Genomic DNA, 14,378 nt, shown 5'->3' with positions numbered 1-14,378 from the left:
TTAGCTGCGTGGCTTTCAATGATGCTTTGCCTTCTCATTCAAAGGCTTGTTTCATCCAACAGTTACTGAAACATTACAGTCTCTTCACCGTGTGGATGGTTTGCATGCTAGTTGTCTTGTTTCAGCTCTGATCTGGGTTTCATTAGGACTCCCCCCGAAGGTGTGAAAAATTCTCAGGTACATAAAAAAATTCCTAATTAATCAATATCTATGTGTCGGGGTAGTTCTTGGTATTTTTCCACACATGACCTTTTGATCTAAAAACATCAACCTTAAGGACATAAACCAGATCTATTAACAAATAAGGAGATAGAGACTGAAAGAACCAAATAATCTATTTCAGAGCCCTCAGTAGGAAAGAAAGGAAATGGATTCCAATGAGAGGCACCATATCAAAGTGTTTTAATTATATCACTACATCTTCTACCAATTATTTATTATATGTATTTATTGTGTTGACATTTGTGTGATAAAATTACTTCCAGTTGCCAAAGCTGCTAAGCTCTGTGTGGGGAAAATTACCTAAGTATCCCTGAAATGTTGAGTATCTTCAGATGGTGAGCATTTTTAAGAATAACTGCCCTATGCAATATGAGAATAAAACAATCTTTTCCCAGGGTATCTAGTAATCAGAGATTTTCACACAGAAGATAGTTTCAACTGAGGTTTAAATAGGCTTTGAGTAAAGAGTTCAGGAGCAGAGACCATTCCATGCAGTAGTTAGAGCACGCTCATGAGCACAGAGGTATTCAAGAGGCCAGTTGGCTTCAGAGAATCTGTATTTGTGGAAAATATATAAGGATAACAGAAGAGTGCCTAGGTTAGGGGAGATACCACAGATAATCTTAAACAATATATGCAAATTAAGATGCCATCTGGCTGGTGATGGGGAGCTATTATAGAATTTTAAGAGTGTTCTAGAACATGATCCTTCTACAGAAGAGCCATTTAACCAATATCATGGAGGGTGGACTGGAGGAGGATAGGGAAGAAGCCAATTAGCAGTCCTTTTCTTCCAGATGAGTAAGATAGCACAGATTTAAGCCAAGGTTCATGGAGGATGAGGTGAGCCAGGACAGTATTCAGGAATTCAGATCTCTCTGTGCTGGCATTTCTAACAGGGGTTGTTAAAGCCTACAGGTGCTATTGTTACCTCACCACCCCAAGCAGACTCCATTGTATAGCAAAGTCAAGGAGGGTAACAGCCTACTGTTTGGTGGTGACTTACCCTGGTCATTTAAAGCTGGCCCAAGCATGCACAGATTTTACTACAACTATCCATTACATATAGCTTTTGGCAGGGATAAAAGTATGAGAATGACATCCATAGAAAATGGACTCTGGTCAGATAACAAAGTCTAAAAGAAATACCTGGTACACCATGAGTACTGAATAAATGTTGATAATCACCTAAATCAAAAGGAAAAGGTTGAAGGCTTTATACACAGAACTAAGTAACAGTATTTTGGAAATGTGTGTAAGTGGTTAGGTGGCCACTTTTAAGGACACATGGTTCTTAACGACATCAGCTACTCAAGAGGGAATACTGTTACTAGTTCCTTGATGCTAAGACTAAACAGTACTCATCTCTCGACCCATTCTTATGACAGCAACAGGTCTAAGTATGATTTGTTGAATGAGTGAATGAATGGAAGGATGAGCATGCAAATGTCTGCATGGGGTGCTTGCAAAGCTCCATTTTAATTAAGCTTCTCTAAATCTGAATATCTCAATTTCCCAAGAGAAAGAAGGAACTGTAGCTCTTTAATCTCTCTCAAGTGGGAAATTTATTTCTCTTCAGAAATTATAATTCAGGACCAGCTGCCATCACAGGCCATTCTACTTAACGAAAAGGAATCTACCAATGACTCTTCCCTAAAGACACCATAATAAGATCTGAAAAACAGCAAATTTTCGCACAAGGCCTGCTACACACCAGGCCCTTGATGAGGATGGACTCATGTAACTCACATGTCTATGAAAAATGCTTCATCACTTCCATGTTACATATATGAAAAGGATAAATAAGAGCTGAGTAAGTCTTATGATCACACAGCCAGCGGGAGAGAACCTATTAAAGGCTGTCTGGCCTCTATAGATAAGTCATACTGTGACATGTGGCAACAGAGGTACAGCACTTGAAAGAAAGTGGTGGTTTTTATCAAAAAGAGGGGGACAGGAAAATTAAAGAGCAGAGGGGCAATCAACGAGATCACTATTCTCTAGGATCTCATCAAGGACAACGTTGAGTGTCCTTTATATAACATTTAGGCATTTGCTTTGGCTTCAAATAAATGACAAAATTTCTGTTTCCTTTAGTAAACTAGAGATTCCATTGGAAATGGTGTCTTTTAAGTAGCAAGTGTGGGTATTCACAGTTTTATTTATATAAGGAAAATTTCTCACACTGTGTCTGCAGCATCTCACAGCATCTGCAAGGGTCTCAGGAGGACCGCTCTCCTCGAAAGCTGTTAATTAACCTAAGATTAGCTCTTGGAGTCTCACTGAATTCTAGATGCTTTTTTAATTTTCAAATCTAGGAACAAAAATCTGATACTGCAGATAATTAAATTTATTCTGGGAGAAGTATTTCTACATGTGGGCTGCATTCGCAGCATTTGAATAGAACACTAATTACAAAGTAGGGGGCGTGTTGCTGGCTATCCTGAGCCCTGGATAAACATTGACCTATTTTAAATTACTCTGTGACTCATCTAAAAAACTACAGGCCATACATGAGGCATTTAAATGGAACCACAAATGCCACAGTACAGAGATTTTCCTCAGTCGCAAAAGCCCTCTAATTTGAGGTGTACCTAAAATAACACTGATACATATGGAGCCACAAATTAGTGGTTTCCATAAATAAGTCACGCTGTCACAGACCTGGTTCTAAAGCTACAGTTTCATGTAACACTACAACCATGTTTTGATGTCAAGAAGTTTTCAATCACTACTCTAGTGCCATAAAAAGAAATCTAACAAGGGGTTGTCTCTAGATCCATTGATGTTCAAATAGCATGGTAAAAAAGCTTTCAATCTCTCCTCTCCAGTGCTGTTATAGTAGGGAAAAAAATGGGAAGAACTAAAAAGAAATCAGAATTTCATGAAAGCAGGCTTCTCAAAGACACAAAAATGTGTGTCCACAAAATAAGACAGGGAAACAAAGTGAACCATTGTTGCAAAAAGGGGCCAGAAGCTCAGCAGGAAAATACAGAGGAGAGTCTAAAGCCAGGCAAACCTTTGAACAGCTAAATGCTCTGTGTCTTCATTTACCATGTCCCACTTAGATTCACCTTCCCTAAGCCAGTCAGAACACTTCCAACATTCCCATTTTCTCATTCTCTCCCTCTTCTCTCCACCGGTCTCTCTCGGACATTATTATACACATATATACATATACCTATAGATATAGACAAAGGAAAAGCATTTTCTAACAACTAATTGAGCTGACATTTCTCCTGTGGTGCACATGATTAGGAAACTGAGTGACAGGATGATATAAGACACAGGAAAACTGGTACCATGGGACAAGAGTGAAATAAACAGACACAGACCAGACACTGAGGTCCAAGCTATGTGACTTATCACTCCAGCACCTTCACCAGTTCCTTCCTCTGCAAAACGGGCCACCTGCCTGCCTCACAGATTGTTCTTCCACTAGTCCTGCAGAGTGGGGTAGACCAGGAGGTGCTGTGAATACAGGAAATGTGAATACAGGAAATGTGAATACAGGAAATGTGTACTATAGGGTTCTTAAAGCAGTGTCATTAAACCTCTTCAGCCAAAGGCACCTGAGCTTCATATGTGCTGTTAAGAGATTGGCAACAATGGGGTGCTTTTAACAGCAGAGATACACCAAAAATAATATTTTCCTTTTGATGTAATCAGAAAGATGTGGGGGGAAACTGAAGCAGGGTTGGAGTATAGTAAATATAACATGATACTTCAGATGGACCATGTCGCCTTTGCTTCCCCAGTCACATCCGTTCCATGGGTGATGGCTCTCTCTCCTCCATCCTTTCTGTTCCATCAGGGATGAGCCTCTCCACTTTGTAGCTCCACGCTGTTGCTCCCATTGTATGGTTCTTCTTGCTAACTGATTTAGCCAAAGCCACCCCCTCGGTCAGATACGAAATAGGACTCAAAACTATAGAACTCTTAGGTGAGTCTTTAAGCTCACCTAACTAGAGAACACTGTGCCTAAGTCTATGACACATCATTATTTAATTTGCAAACTGGCAGACTGGATAGAATTGACAGAGAGCTCTCTCAAACAGTTAATGATCTCAGGGAATTCAGATTGCATTACAGATGGCTGGCAGTAGAGAACAAATTTTGAGTTGTTATCAAAATTAAACACCTGCCGATGAATGATTGGACCTATCAAGTGACTAATCAGAAGAATCCCTTCTGTAGTCAATCATGTACTACATTATACATTTTTGATATTTCAGAACTCTCTAGACTTACCCTCTTGGGTTGCCTGTCAAGTAGACATATGACCAGGTATGACTGTTCATGCCTTGAGTCTTAGGAGAATTAATTAGCACCACAAATATAAATGGGTCTCTCTCCTACTGAAACACTTCTCACTGCTGTGGGGGCAAAGCTACAGATCTCACAGGACATGGTGGCACTTGCCTGTAATTCTAGCACTTTGAGGTAAAAGCAGGAGAATTGTGAATTTGAGGCTAGCCTGGATATATAGTAAGACCATGTGTCAAAAACTAAATAAACTCTAACATAGTCTTCAAAGGTCCCATGATCTTGTCCTGGCTAACTCTCTCTGTAGCCTTCTCATCTTTTTTACTTTTTAATTTGTTCCCCCAATAGCTTTTAGTTACTGTAACAATTGAAATAAGCACCTTATAGAAGCAGAAAGCATTGGGGGAGTCAGTTTTGTACATCTGAAGGTGTAAATAATTGGCCTATTGGTGTGGTGACAGATCTTAGCAGAAACATGGAACAGGACAAAGCCATCCAACTTCATGGCTGGGACATGAAAAGCAGCCTGGATCCCTCTGAGGGCACGTTCCCAGCATCTGCAAACCTTCTGTTAAGCAGTACTTCCATATTACTTCCTTTTCTGTGGCTGTGGCAAAACACCAGGACCAAGGCAATTAATAGAAGAAAGGGTTTGTTTGGAGCTCACAATTCCAAAGGGCTAAGAGTTCACCATGGCAGGGAGGAGGCAGCAGACACAGCAGCTGGAACTGAAACTGAAAGCTCATGTCTGAAGTTACCAGCAGGAAGCAGAGAGAGCATGTAGCATGTGGCTTTGATACCTCAAAATCCAGCCCTAGTGATATACTTCCTCTAGCAAGCCCACAACCCCTAAACCAACCCAGACAGGCACCACCAACTGGAGACCACATGCTCAAACATCTGAGACTATAAGGAACATTGTCATTCTAACCACTTCTTCGAGATTCCATCTCCCACTAGCACCACGTTTATCAGAGAGACCATTAGGGGTCATTTTGTATCTACAGTGCTCATGCTCCAGCCATACTACCCTTTTCTCCCTTCTCCAAACCAGGTCATTTTGTCTGTCCTTCCCCACCCTTATCACCTTCAACCCTTTCTGGGGCTCATTCCTCTGCAAGTGTTAGGGAAAGCTCCATGTTCTCAGTTTTCCCCAGGTCACCTCTCACCAGCTCCTCTGCTTCTCTACCACTGACAATTGTGGCTGAATGTCTAATCCATGTCTCTCTACTCCACTGGAGGCTGGGCGTGACCATACTGCATCTATCTATACGTCCCTGACATATACCACAGTGCCTACAACCAAGTAGATGTCCACATGAATTTTCTAAATGAGGGAATGATGGGTGGATGAGTGGGTGAGTGAATGGATAGATAGATGGATGGATGGATGGATGGATGGATGGATGGATGGATAAATGGACAGATGGATGGGATGATTTCAAGCTGATTTGATGCTAAGGCCATGGAGTCATACAGAATCACTTAATATTAAAAGAACATTTGGGATTTCCTTTCTCACCCTCACCTGAACTTGCTTTTCTCTAAGCATGCATGTTCTTCGACACTATTCTTCTTGAGTGAGGAGTGAATGTGAGGTCACCCAACCTTCTGATCCTCAGACAAAGGACTTTCAGGATCCCTGGGCTTAGACTTTTTTCAAATTAAGGGTACCACAATAAACAACCTTCTGTGCTCCTGCGAACCCCGATAGAAAGGCATCCTTAAGATTCTTGTCCTGCTTTCCTGTGGAAGGAAATCTCAGCTGTCTGCTGTAGTGGCCACAGCACTGAAGGGAGGCAACATTGTGAAGCCCATGCTGCAGAGAGAGGCAGCATGGTGGCATGAAAGAGCACTGGGCAGTGTTCTTCTCCTGGCATGCCTTATGGGCTGTATGGATCTCAGTTTTTGGCTCAGTCTGGCTAAAATCCATGCCTGTAAAATTAAACAAATCTCTTGCCTTCAGGATTCCTGCCAGCATCAAATGAAATAATATTTTATCTTATCTAGGAGTTGCTGATACTTCAATAATGAAAGCAATGTGTAATGTATAAAATGTACAAGTGATAGGCAGAAAATATTATTTTACCACTGTCCTAGAGAAGAGTATTTTATCCTCCTGGTTTTGAACAGCTATTGCTTCATAGCAAAATATGTTTTTCATGCCCTTGCCATTTGGTGACTGGCAGATGCCCCTCTCACCAGGCTAGTGAGAGGAGTTAAAAATTAGTAGCTGAGACCTACGTGTGCACCGATGAGATACGCTGAAGTAAACAGTACTAGGCTTTAGGAATGCTGCTTCCTATGAATCAGACTTTGGCTCACTAGAAAACAAAAACCTTTTTTTAATTAAAAAAAAAAACATTTAAAGCTCTAAGGTAGCAACCTAACTCCTATTTCCACTTGGGTGTGTGTGCCTGTTTCTGTGGGGGACTACATGTGCACATATGTGTCTGTGTATACATGTATGTGGAAGCCAGAGGTCAGCCTGGAGTGTCACTCCTCAGGAGTCATCCACCTTCATTTTTTTAGACAGTCTCACATTGGGACCCGGGACTCGCTGATTAGGCAAACTAGATAGCCAGGGACCCCCAGATTCTTCCATGTCTGCCTCCTGGGTGATGGTGTGTGTCACACCTGGCTTCTACAGGGATCCTGGGGATCACATGCCAGTCTTCATGTTTGTACAGTAGCATTTTACTGATGTCCACATATTATATTGATGTAACATGAATCTTAAAGGGTCTTATTAATAAAAAAAAAAAAAAAAAAAACTCGGGGCCAGGTACTGGAGTGGATGCTGAAAGATCAGAGAGAACAGGCTACAGCTAAGCTAAGCTAACCTCACCTCGCCAACTCCTCAGCTGATCCTGTTTCCTCAACCTGGAAGCCTCTGAGTCCTCATCCAAATGGATCTCAGCTGAACTGTGCTGCTAAAAGCCTAAAAGCTTAACAGGCTCTAGTTCCTGGTCTTCGCACCTTATATACCTTTCTGCTTCCTGCCACCACTTCCTGGGATTAAAGGCATGTGTCACCATGCCTGGCTATTTCCAGTGTGGCTTTAAAATCACAGAGATCCAGATGGATCTCTGTCTCTGGAATGCTAGGATTAAAGGCATGTGTGCCAACATTGCCTAACCTCTATGTTTAAGATTGTGGCTGTTCTGTTCTCTGACCCCCAGATAAGTTTATTAGGGTACACAATATATTGGGGAACACAATATCACCACATATTGATGCTGAAAAATGCATTGCTGAGATGTAACTTTTCTTCCCATAATTAGTTATAAATTACAGTTTGTGGGGAAACGACACAGCAAATCCTTTCCAAGATGTAGCAAACACAATTGAAGGCATCTTTAATAGCAGAACTTGAGGTAGTAGGCACTAAACATGTGACTATGGGAAAGGGGAAATGGTAGCAAATAACTAAGGCCACTTCCTATTTCACCCTGTGAAGTTCTGAGACATGAATTTATTTTCAAATGCACTGCTTTGTAAATTGTCACATTCAAAACAGCTGTTGTGGGAAAACCACAGGAAGAAGTAACTCTGATTAAAAATAAATCCCCAATGCTCTCTTGTGTTCTATAATGTTCCAACTTCACTGTAGGGTGGCTATGGTAAAGAATACTGTGCTGGGTGTTTTGAAATAGCTAGAAGGGAGAGTTTGAGTGTTATCACCTCAAAGGAATGATAAATATATAAAGTGCTGGATACAGTAAATACCTTGATGATTTTATTAGTCCATAGCCTCTAGTATATTGAAACATCACCCTATTAACTATGAGCAATTATGTGTAAATTAAGATAAACTACGCTATACACACACACACACACACTGAATATGAGTTGTGTTGACCTGACTGATCTTGGTTTTCATTGCAGACTTATCAATGAATCTCTAAGGGACCAGCTATTGGTGACAATACAGAAGACCTTCACGTACACTCGCACCCAAGCTCAGCACCTGTTCATCATCCTCATGGAATGCATGAAGAAGAAGGAACTGGTATGTCAGCCCTGTAGGTGGCAGGGCACTCTCCATGCTTCCAAATGCTTGCTTCAACCCTGTGCCCTTTTCTCCTCCTAGCCTTGCTTTCACAGTTCTCCAGAGGTGCCACTGGCTCCAGCACTGATGGATTTTTTTGGTGTTGCCTCTAATGAAGTGTGTGTAGTATGTGTAGCCAAGTTTCCTGCATTTTTCCTGTTTTGGGTTCACCTAAATACTTCAGATTATCTCAACCAAATGAGCCAAGGAGAATATAAAATTAGTTTCCTCCTGGGAATGTTCAGTTGAGCCTCTCTTAGGGATGGGGTTCCACTTTGCTTGTAAACTGACAGTCACTGGGTGTTTCTTGTCACTACACATTTAGTAAGAAAACATCAATGTCAATATGTTAAGTAGAACAGATGGAAAATCGATTGAGTACCTCAGAAGCTCTGGAACATCTGTGTAAGGTTCCTGTAGTGCTATTGAGATGCTGCTTAAATGTGTCTTACATCAGTTCAAAGTGTCTTCCAGATGTGGAGATACCAGAGACACTCTGGAAGGGTGAAGAGAAACAACATGAGCTAACACTAGGGAGCCTTTAATATATGCTGGGCAGAGAGCTGAGTCTTCCTGTCTATGAACACAGTTGATCTTTGCAACTCTCCCACTAGGAGGAAAAAAATGGTACCTTTACCTTTCACTTGAGAATGTCCAGGCTCACTTGATGAGTAATGAGATGTAAAACTAGTGATAGTCAATGTGAAAAGTATTTTTATTCAGCAATTGTCGCATCCAAACCATCAGAGTGAATTGACCACTCTGGGAAGATTCCCATCAGGCTCTCAGGAAACAAAGGCCAAGTGAGCTGGTGATGAAGGCAACCAAATGTTTAGATGAAATAACGGGTTCAGGAAGCGGGGCATTCACAGAAGACATCCACACACCCTTGTCAATCAAGGCTTCTAGAAGCTTCCAGGCTTGGGATGACAACAGAGAAACTGGAGACACCTCTAATTCCTGAATATCTACATGCCCAAGTACATACCCTGCCAAACAAGCAATTAGAGTCCATGGCCGTGAGACTACCGTGCTTGTTCCTTCCATGAGATGAGGGGATTTTCTTCTGAGTTCTGATAGTATTTAGATGCTGAGGCCAAAGCTAACGATGAACCCTCACCATGACTGGAATTTCCAGTAGCCTTGGAATTTCCTAGAAAGGCAATTCTAGCAAAACTTCTAGGAGCCATTAGAGGTTATAAAAGTAAATGATACTGGATAGACTTGTCAGGGTGTTTTATGAGACTGTCCTCTAGGATCCTGCTGGATAATTGTCATTTCATTATGAATCCCAAGGAAAAGGTTGAGTGCATTTCTAGGCAAATTAAGAAATGGGACACCCTCCCAGCTCCAGGCTAAGGAAATGTATTCTGAGCAAGCAGTAAGTGCTCATCTCTCCACATATGGGCAGAAATGTTAAGGATTCATAAAGTCATACTTAATTTAAATAATTTCCATTTCGGAGGGACAGTGTGGACAGCACTAGATGCTTTACAAATGAGGGGAACAGAAGGGAGGAATTTCTCTTTTTGTAAAAGCAGAGGATTAAATTGGGGTATCACCTCACTCAGGAAAGACCTCTGCATACAATCCAGAAGAACCAGTTGGGAGGGTCTTGGTGTAAAGTAATCCCCACTCACCAGGCACACATGGCATAGAGAACAAAAAGAGACTGCAAGGTGAAATTCCTCTTCCTTCTTATCCTTCAGCTGCCCTTTGATTGTCTTTTAAAAGCTCCAGGAGATATTTTCTTAGGCAAATGTAACCAATTCAGCTAAGGTTCCCGGTTCTATGGCTAATGCAACATCCTTTTCCTCACCACAGCCAATTAACTCACACAGTAAAGGGCATCATCAGCTACACCTATTTAGATGGGCCTGTTGATGTTTCCAGTAGGTGAGGCAGCCCTGCTTGGCATCATCTCAGAGGTACTGTACATTCTCCTAGTTTCATAGAGTTCTTGAAATTCATTTCTCCTCTGCTTATCCAAAACCTGTCATCTTGTAAGAAAATACTATCCTCCCTAGAAACCAGCCCTCCTCCAGTATTGCTGGCTAGTTTGCCCTCTGCTCACACGTGAATTTTAAAGTTGTATTGCCAAAACTGCATTCATGGACACTACTAGATAGGAACAGCAAATGTATTGATGACTCATGCCCCTCGTATTCAACAGAGGTCTGCCTTTGAGAGAAATCAAGGCCATAAACTTGCCCACTTGTTTCTCCTCCATCGCAAAATAGCCTGATCTATGTTTCTTCCTTTTTATCTGGTATTAGGGTATTCTAAGATGGTTCTCCCGACATAGACCACACACACCCTCATGTCATACTTCCTCTGTGATCTTGCTCTAGGAAGCATTTTTTTAACAATAACCTTCTTTGTTGCTCTATTTGTGGGGTTCCACCTTTATTTCCACTTTGCCAGCCCTTCGGTGGCTCCGTTTTCCTCATCCTCAAACATCTATTTCTTCTCCTCTATCCCTTCCCTTTCTCGTGGCTTTCACCTATTTGAAGCCACACCATGTGAAGTTTTGTTATTTTTCCTTTGTGTCATTTTTAAGAGAATTTCAAATCTTCTACCATGGGAGATTGCATCAATTTCTCCTTGAAATTCTGTCAAATTTTTCCTTTATGCGTTTGGAGATTGTGTTCCTAGGCTCATAAGATTTTACGATTGGCTATATTTCCTAGTGAATCACGGCCTGCCATTCTTCAACAACCTCATTCATTCCTGACAATGGCCTTGCATTTCAGCTCATCTGGTATTAATACAATTACATCAGCTTCTCTCCGCTCATACTTTCCTGGAAAATAAAAGCTTCCTTTCCTGTTTTTTTTTGTTTTTTTTTTTTTTTTTTCATTTCCAATCTTTCTGTACCTTACTGTGAGGTGCATTTCTCATGATATATAGCTTTCATTTTAATATTTAAATAGAGCTAATATAGTAAGCTTGGCCTATTAGCATGTGCTCTGAGCTGTTGGCCCTAAATAAACTTCTTTTACATTTTCTTTAGTCAATGAGACAGTCTCACCTGCTGAGCCTCCTTTAAGTATTTCAACTTAGCGTCCCTTTTTCTTGATAGTAACTCACACCTCTTGCTGGCTTCAACAATAACCCGTTTGGATGTTATTTGTAAAACTGTGTTTCTGGCCTTCACCTCTCTCTCCTTGTCACCAGAAGCATAACTGAATCTTGCTTTGGATGCCTGGCTTGGTTTCCCACTGTTACCGCAAATTTTTAATGTCTAGAAGCATCTCCCCAGCTCCCTCAGATGCCTACTCGTGCATCTCCACGACACCCCACCCTCCTGCTCTCAGTGTTTGCTCGGTCCTGTGAGCTTCAGGCCCTCCCTTTCTCCCCCGGCTCTGCCACCGCAGCCAAGCATCACCAAGCTGTCTTGGTGTTCCTTTGGCAACACTGTCTGGTGTCTGGCTGCTTTGCCCGATTCCAGTAGGCACCGTTCTCATTTTTCTTCATTAGGACTATGTGGATTGTTTCTCCTGATCTTGGAAGGGAACCTTTCTCTTCTCCTTTAAGCTTTCTACACACTGCTCCTACCCTCATCTTTTGGGAGCTCGGTTCAGATTTTGTCATCCCCTTGCTTGGCTACCTTCACTATGTCCAAACTAATGTACCTTCTTATTCTCAACACATCTGGGCATCTCATTACCACATGATCACTTTCCTTTACCACTCTTCCTTCCATCAGGTAATCCAGGCTTCCCAAGTTCCCAGTTCCCTTTTTGTTTCGTTTTTTTCCCTTTTTTATTAAATTTTTTATTAATTTTATATACCAACCATAGATCCCCCTCTCTTCCCTCCTCCTGCCCCTTCAGCCTTCCCCTCCCCCAGCCCACCCCCTCATTCCCTCCTTAGACAAGGTAAGGCCTGCCATGGAGAGTCAGCAGAGCCTGGCACATTCAATAGAGGCAAGTCCAAGCCCCTCCCCCTGTATCAAGGCTGTGCAAGGTGTCCCACCATAGGTAGTGGGCTCTAAAAAGCCTGCTCATGCACCAGGGATGGGGCCCCTTAAACAGATCAATCTACACAACTGTCTCAATTATGCAGAGGGCCTAGTCCAGTCCCATGGAAGCTCCACAGGTGTTGGTCTAAAGTTCATGAGTTCCCACTAGCTTGGTGTGGTTGTCTCTGTAGGTTTCCCCATCATAATCTTGATGCCCCTTGCTCATAGAATCCCTCTTCTCTCTCTTCGACTGGACTCCTAGAGCATGGCCTAGTGCTTGGCTCTGGATCTCTGCATCTGCTTCCATCAACTGATGGATGAAGGCTGTATGATGACAGGGTATTCACTAATCTGATTACTGGGGTAGGCCAGCTCAGGTACCCTCACCACTATTGCTAGTAGTCTAAGCTGGGGTCATCCTGTGGATTCCTGGGAATTTCCCTAGCACCCAGTTTCACCCTGTCCCCATGATGTCTCCCTTTATCATGGTATCTCTTTCATTGCTCTCCCACTCCGTCCCTGTTCCAGTTCGACCATCCTGCTCCCTTATGTTCTCCTCAGTTCCCTTAATCAAAACAAACCATTCTTTCTGCTGTCATTTCCACTTGTTCAAATCATATGCACCTGAGAGCATCCAGTTGTGACATCTCATAACCGTTGAGTACAATTTCAACACGAAAGAACAGGGACTAGATCACAATTGCCTTGGAGCCTGTTTCTAAGCTGCTCATGGTGGAAGCTGTTCTGCATCATAGCTTACATGGGGTCCCTTACACCATTTACTCTGTGTACCCTCTAGCTGTCTTTGTCATAGCCTGGATTAAATAGCCCGTGTTTTAAATGAGATACCTGACTGCAGTGGCTGGAGAGTGAGCCTGTAAGGTTGATTTTAATAATGACCCATTGAGTCTATATCAAGAATAAATACATCTTGCTTATGGCATTTCTCTCAAAGTATTCATACACCAGATTTTCCCCATAAAAACAAAGTGTGACTCCACATTTACGTTAGAAGATAAAAATTAAATAAAAGACTAATGACTTAAAACTCGTTTATTGCTTTGTCCAAGATGACTTCCTAGTACTACTTGATTAGGAGTTATTACAGGGTAGGGGGGATCTAAATTATATTCATATCTTGAAATCTAGAGGACTGTGCAGTTTTCCTATTTCATCACATGGTTTTGGTTGAAAGCTACAAGAATTGTAGTAATTATGCCACTATTATTTCTTACCCCTAACCTACAGTTTTGAGAATAATGCAGCTACCCAATAGCTTGTTTTGCCTTTCAGTTGTATATTGAGACTTATTGGAGATCTGGTGGCTTGAAGCTAAAAGGGGAATGGGAATCTCTTAATTATTGCTTATGATAAAATTTAACATTTTTTTCTGAGTATTTAAGAGGCTCTGTGATGCACTTCACAGCCTTTATAACTTGGGAGCATGGCTTTCCCACTTACTTCCTTATAGCCCGTTCTCATTTGCAACAATGGTTCTAAAATCAATAAACACTGAAATGGTATTGGGGCATTTATCCAGTTTATCAAATTAGGATAGACAGGAATAAAAGTGAACCAATTTTTCCTTAAACTTTATCAGTTAAAAAGTATTCTAAGGACTACTGTCCACTCTTGATCAATTTCAACTGCACTTAAGTAGCTAATAAACAAAGTTTATTGCCCAAAGTTCTGGAAGGTGGTAAATTTCAGAGTGAGTACCAGAAGCGGGTACCATCTGGGAAGGACTTTCTCATAGATGATGGCTTCTTGCTGAGCCTCCACAAGATGGAAGGGACAAGCAAGCTTCTTCAGAACACATTTCTGAGGACGCTAACCCCATTCATGAGGATGAAGCCTTGATGACCGAGTAAGTTC

General features: G+C 41.7%; 1 protein-coding gene across 1 annotated transcript in view; it reads left to right on the top strand.

Annotated features, from left to right (window-relative positions):
• The window catches only part of LOC131908666 (transient receptor potential cation channel subfamily M member 3-like), a 176,253-nt gene that overhangs the window by 80,500 nt on the left and 81,375 nt on the right, over nt 1-14,378 (top strand). The window contains exon 6 of the mRNA XM_059259703.1: nt 8,377-8,500. Within this exon, the coding sequence (XP_059115686.1) occupies nt 8,377-8,500 (124 nt within the window). The remainder of the gene's footprint in view (nt 1-8,376; nt 8,501-14,378) is intronic.

The sequence above is a fragment of the Peromyscus eremicus genome, chromosome 1 (assembly GCF_949786415.1).
Source record: "Peromyscus eremicus chromosome 1, PerEre_H2_v1, whole genome shotgun sequence".
Lineage (NCBI taxonomy): Eukaryota > Metazoa > Chordata > Mammalia > Rodentia > Cricetidae > Peromyscus > Peromyscus eremicus.
This window is presented reverse-complemented; position numbering and strand designations above follow the sequence as displayed.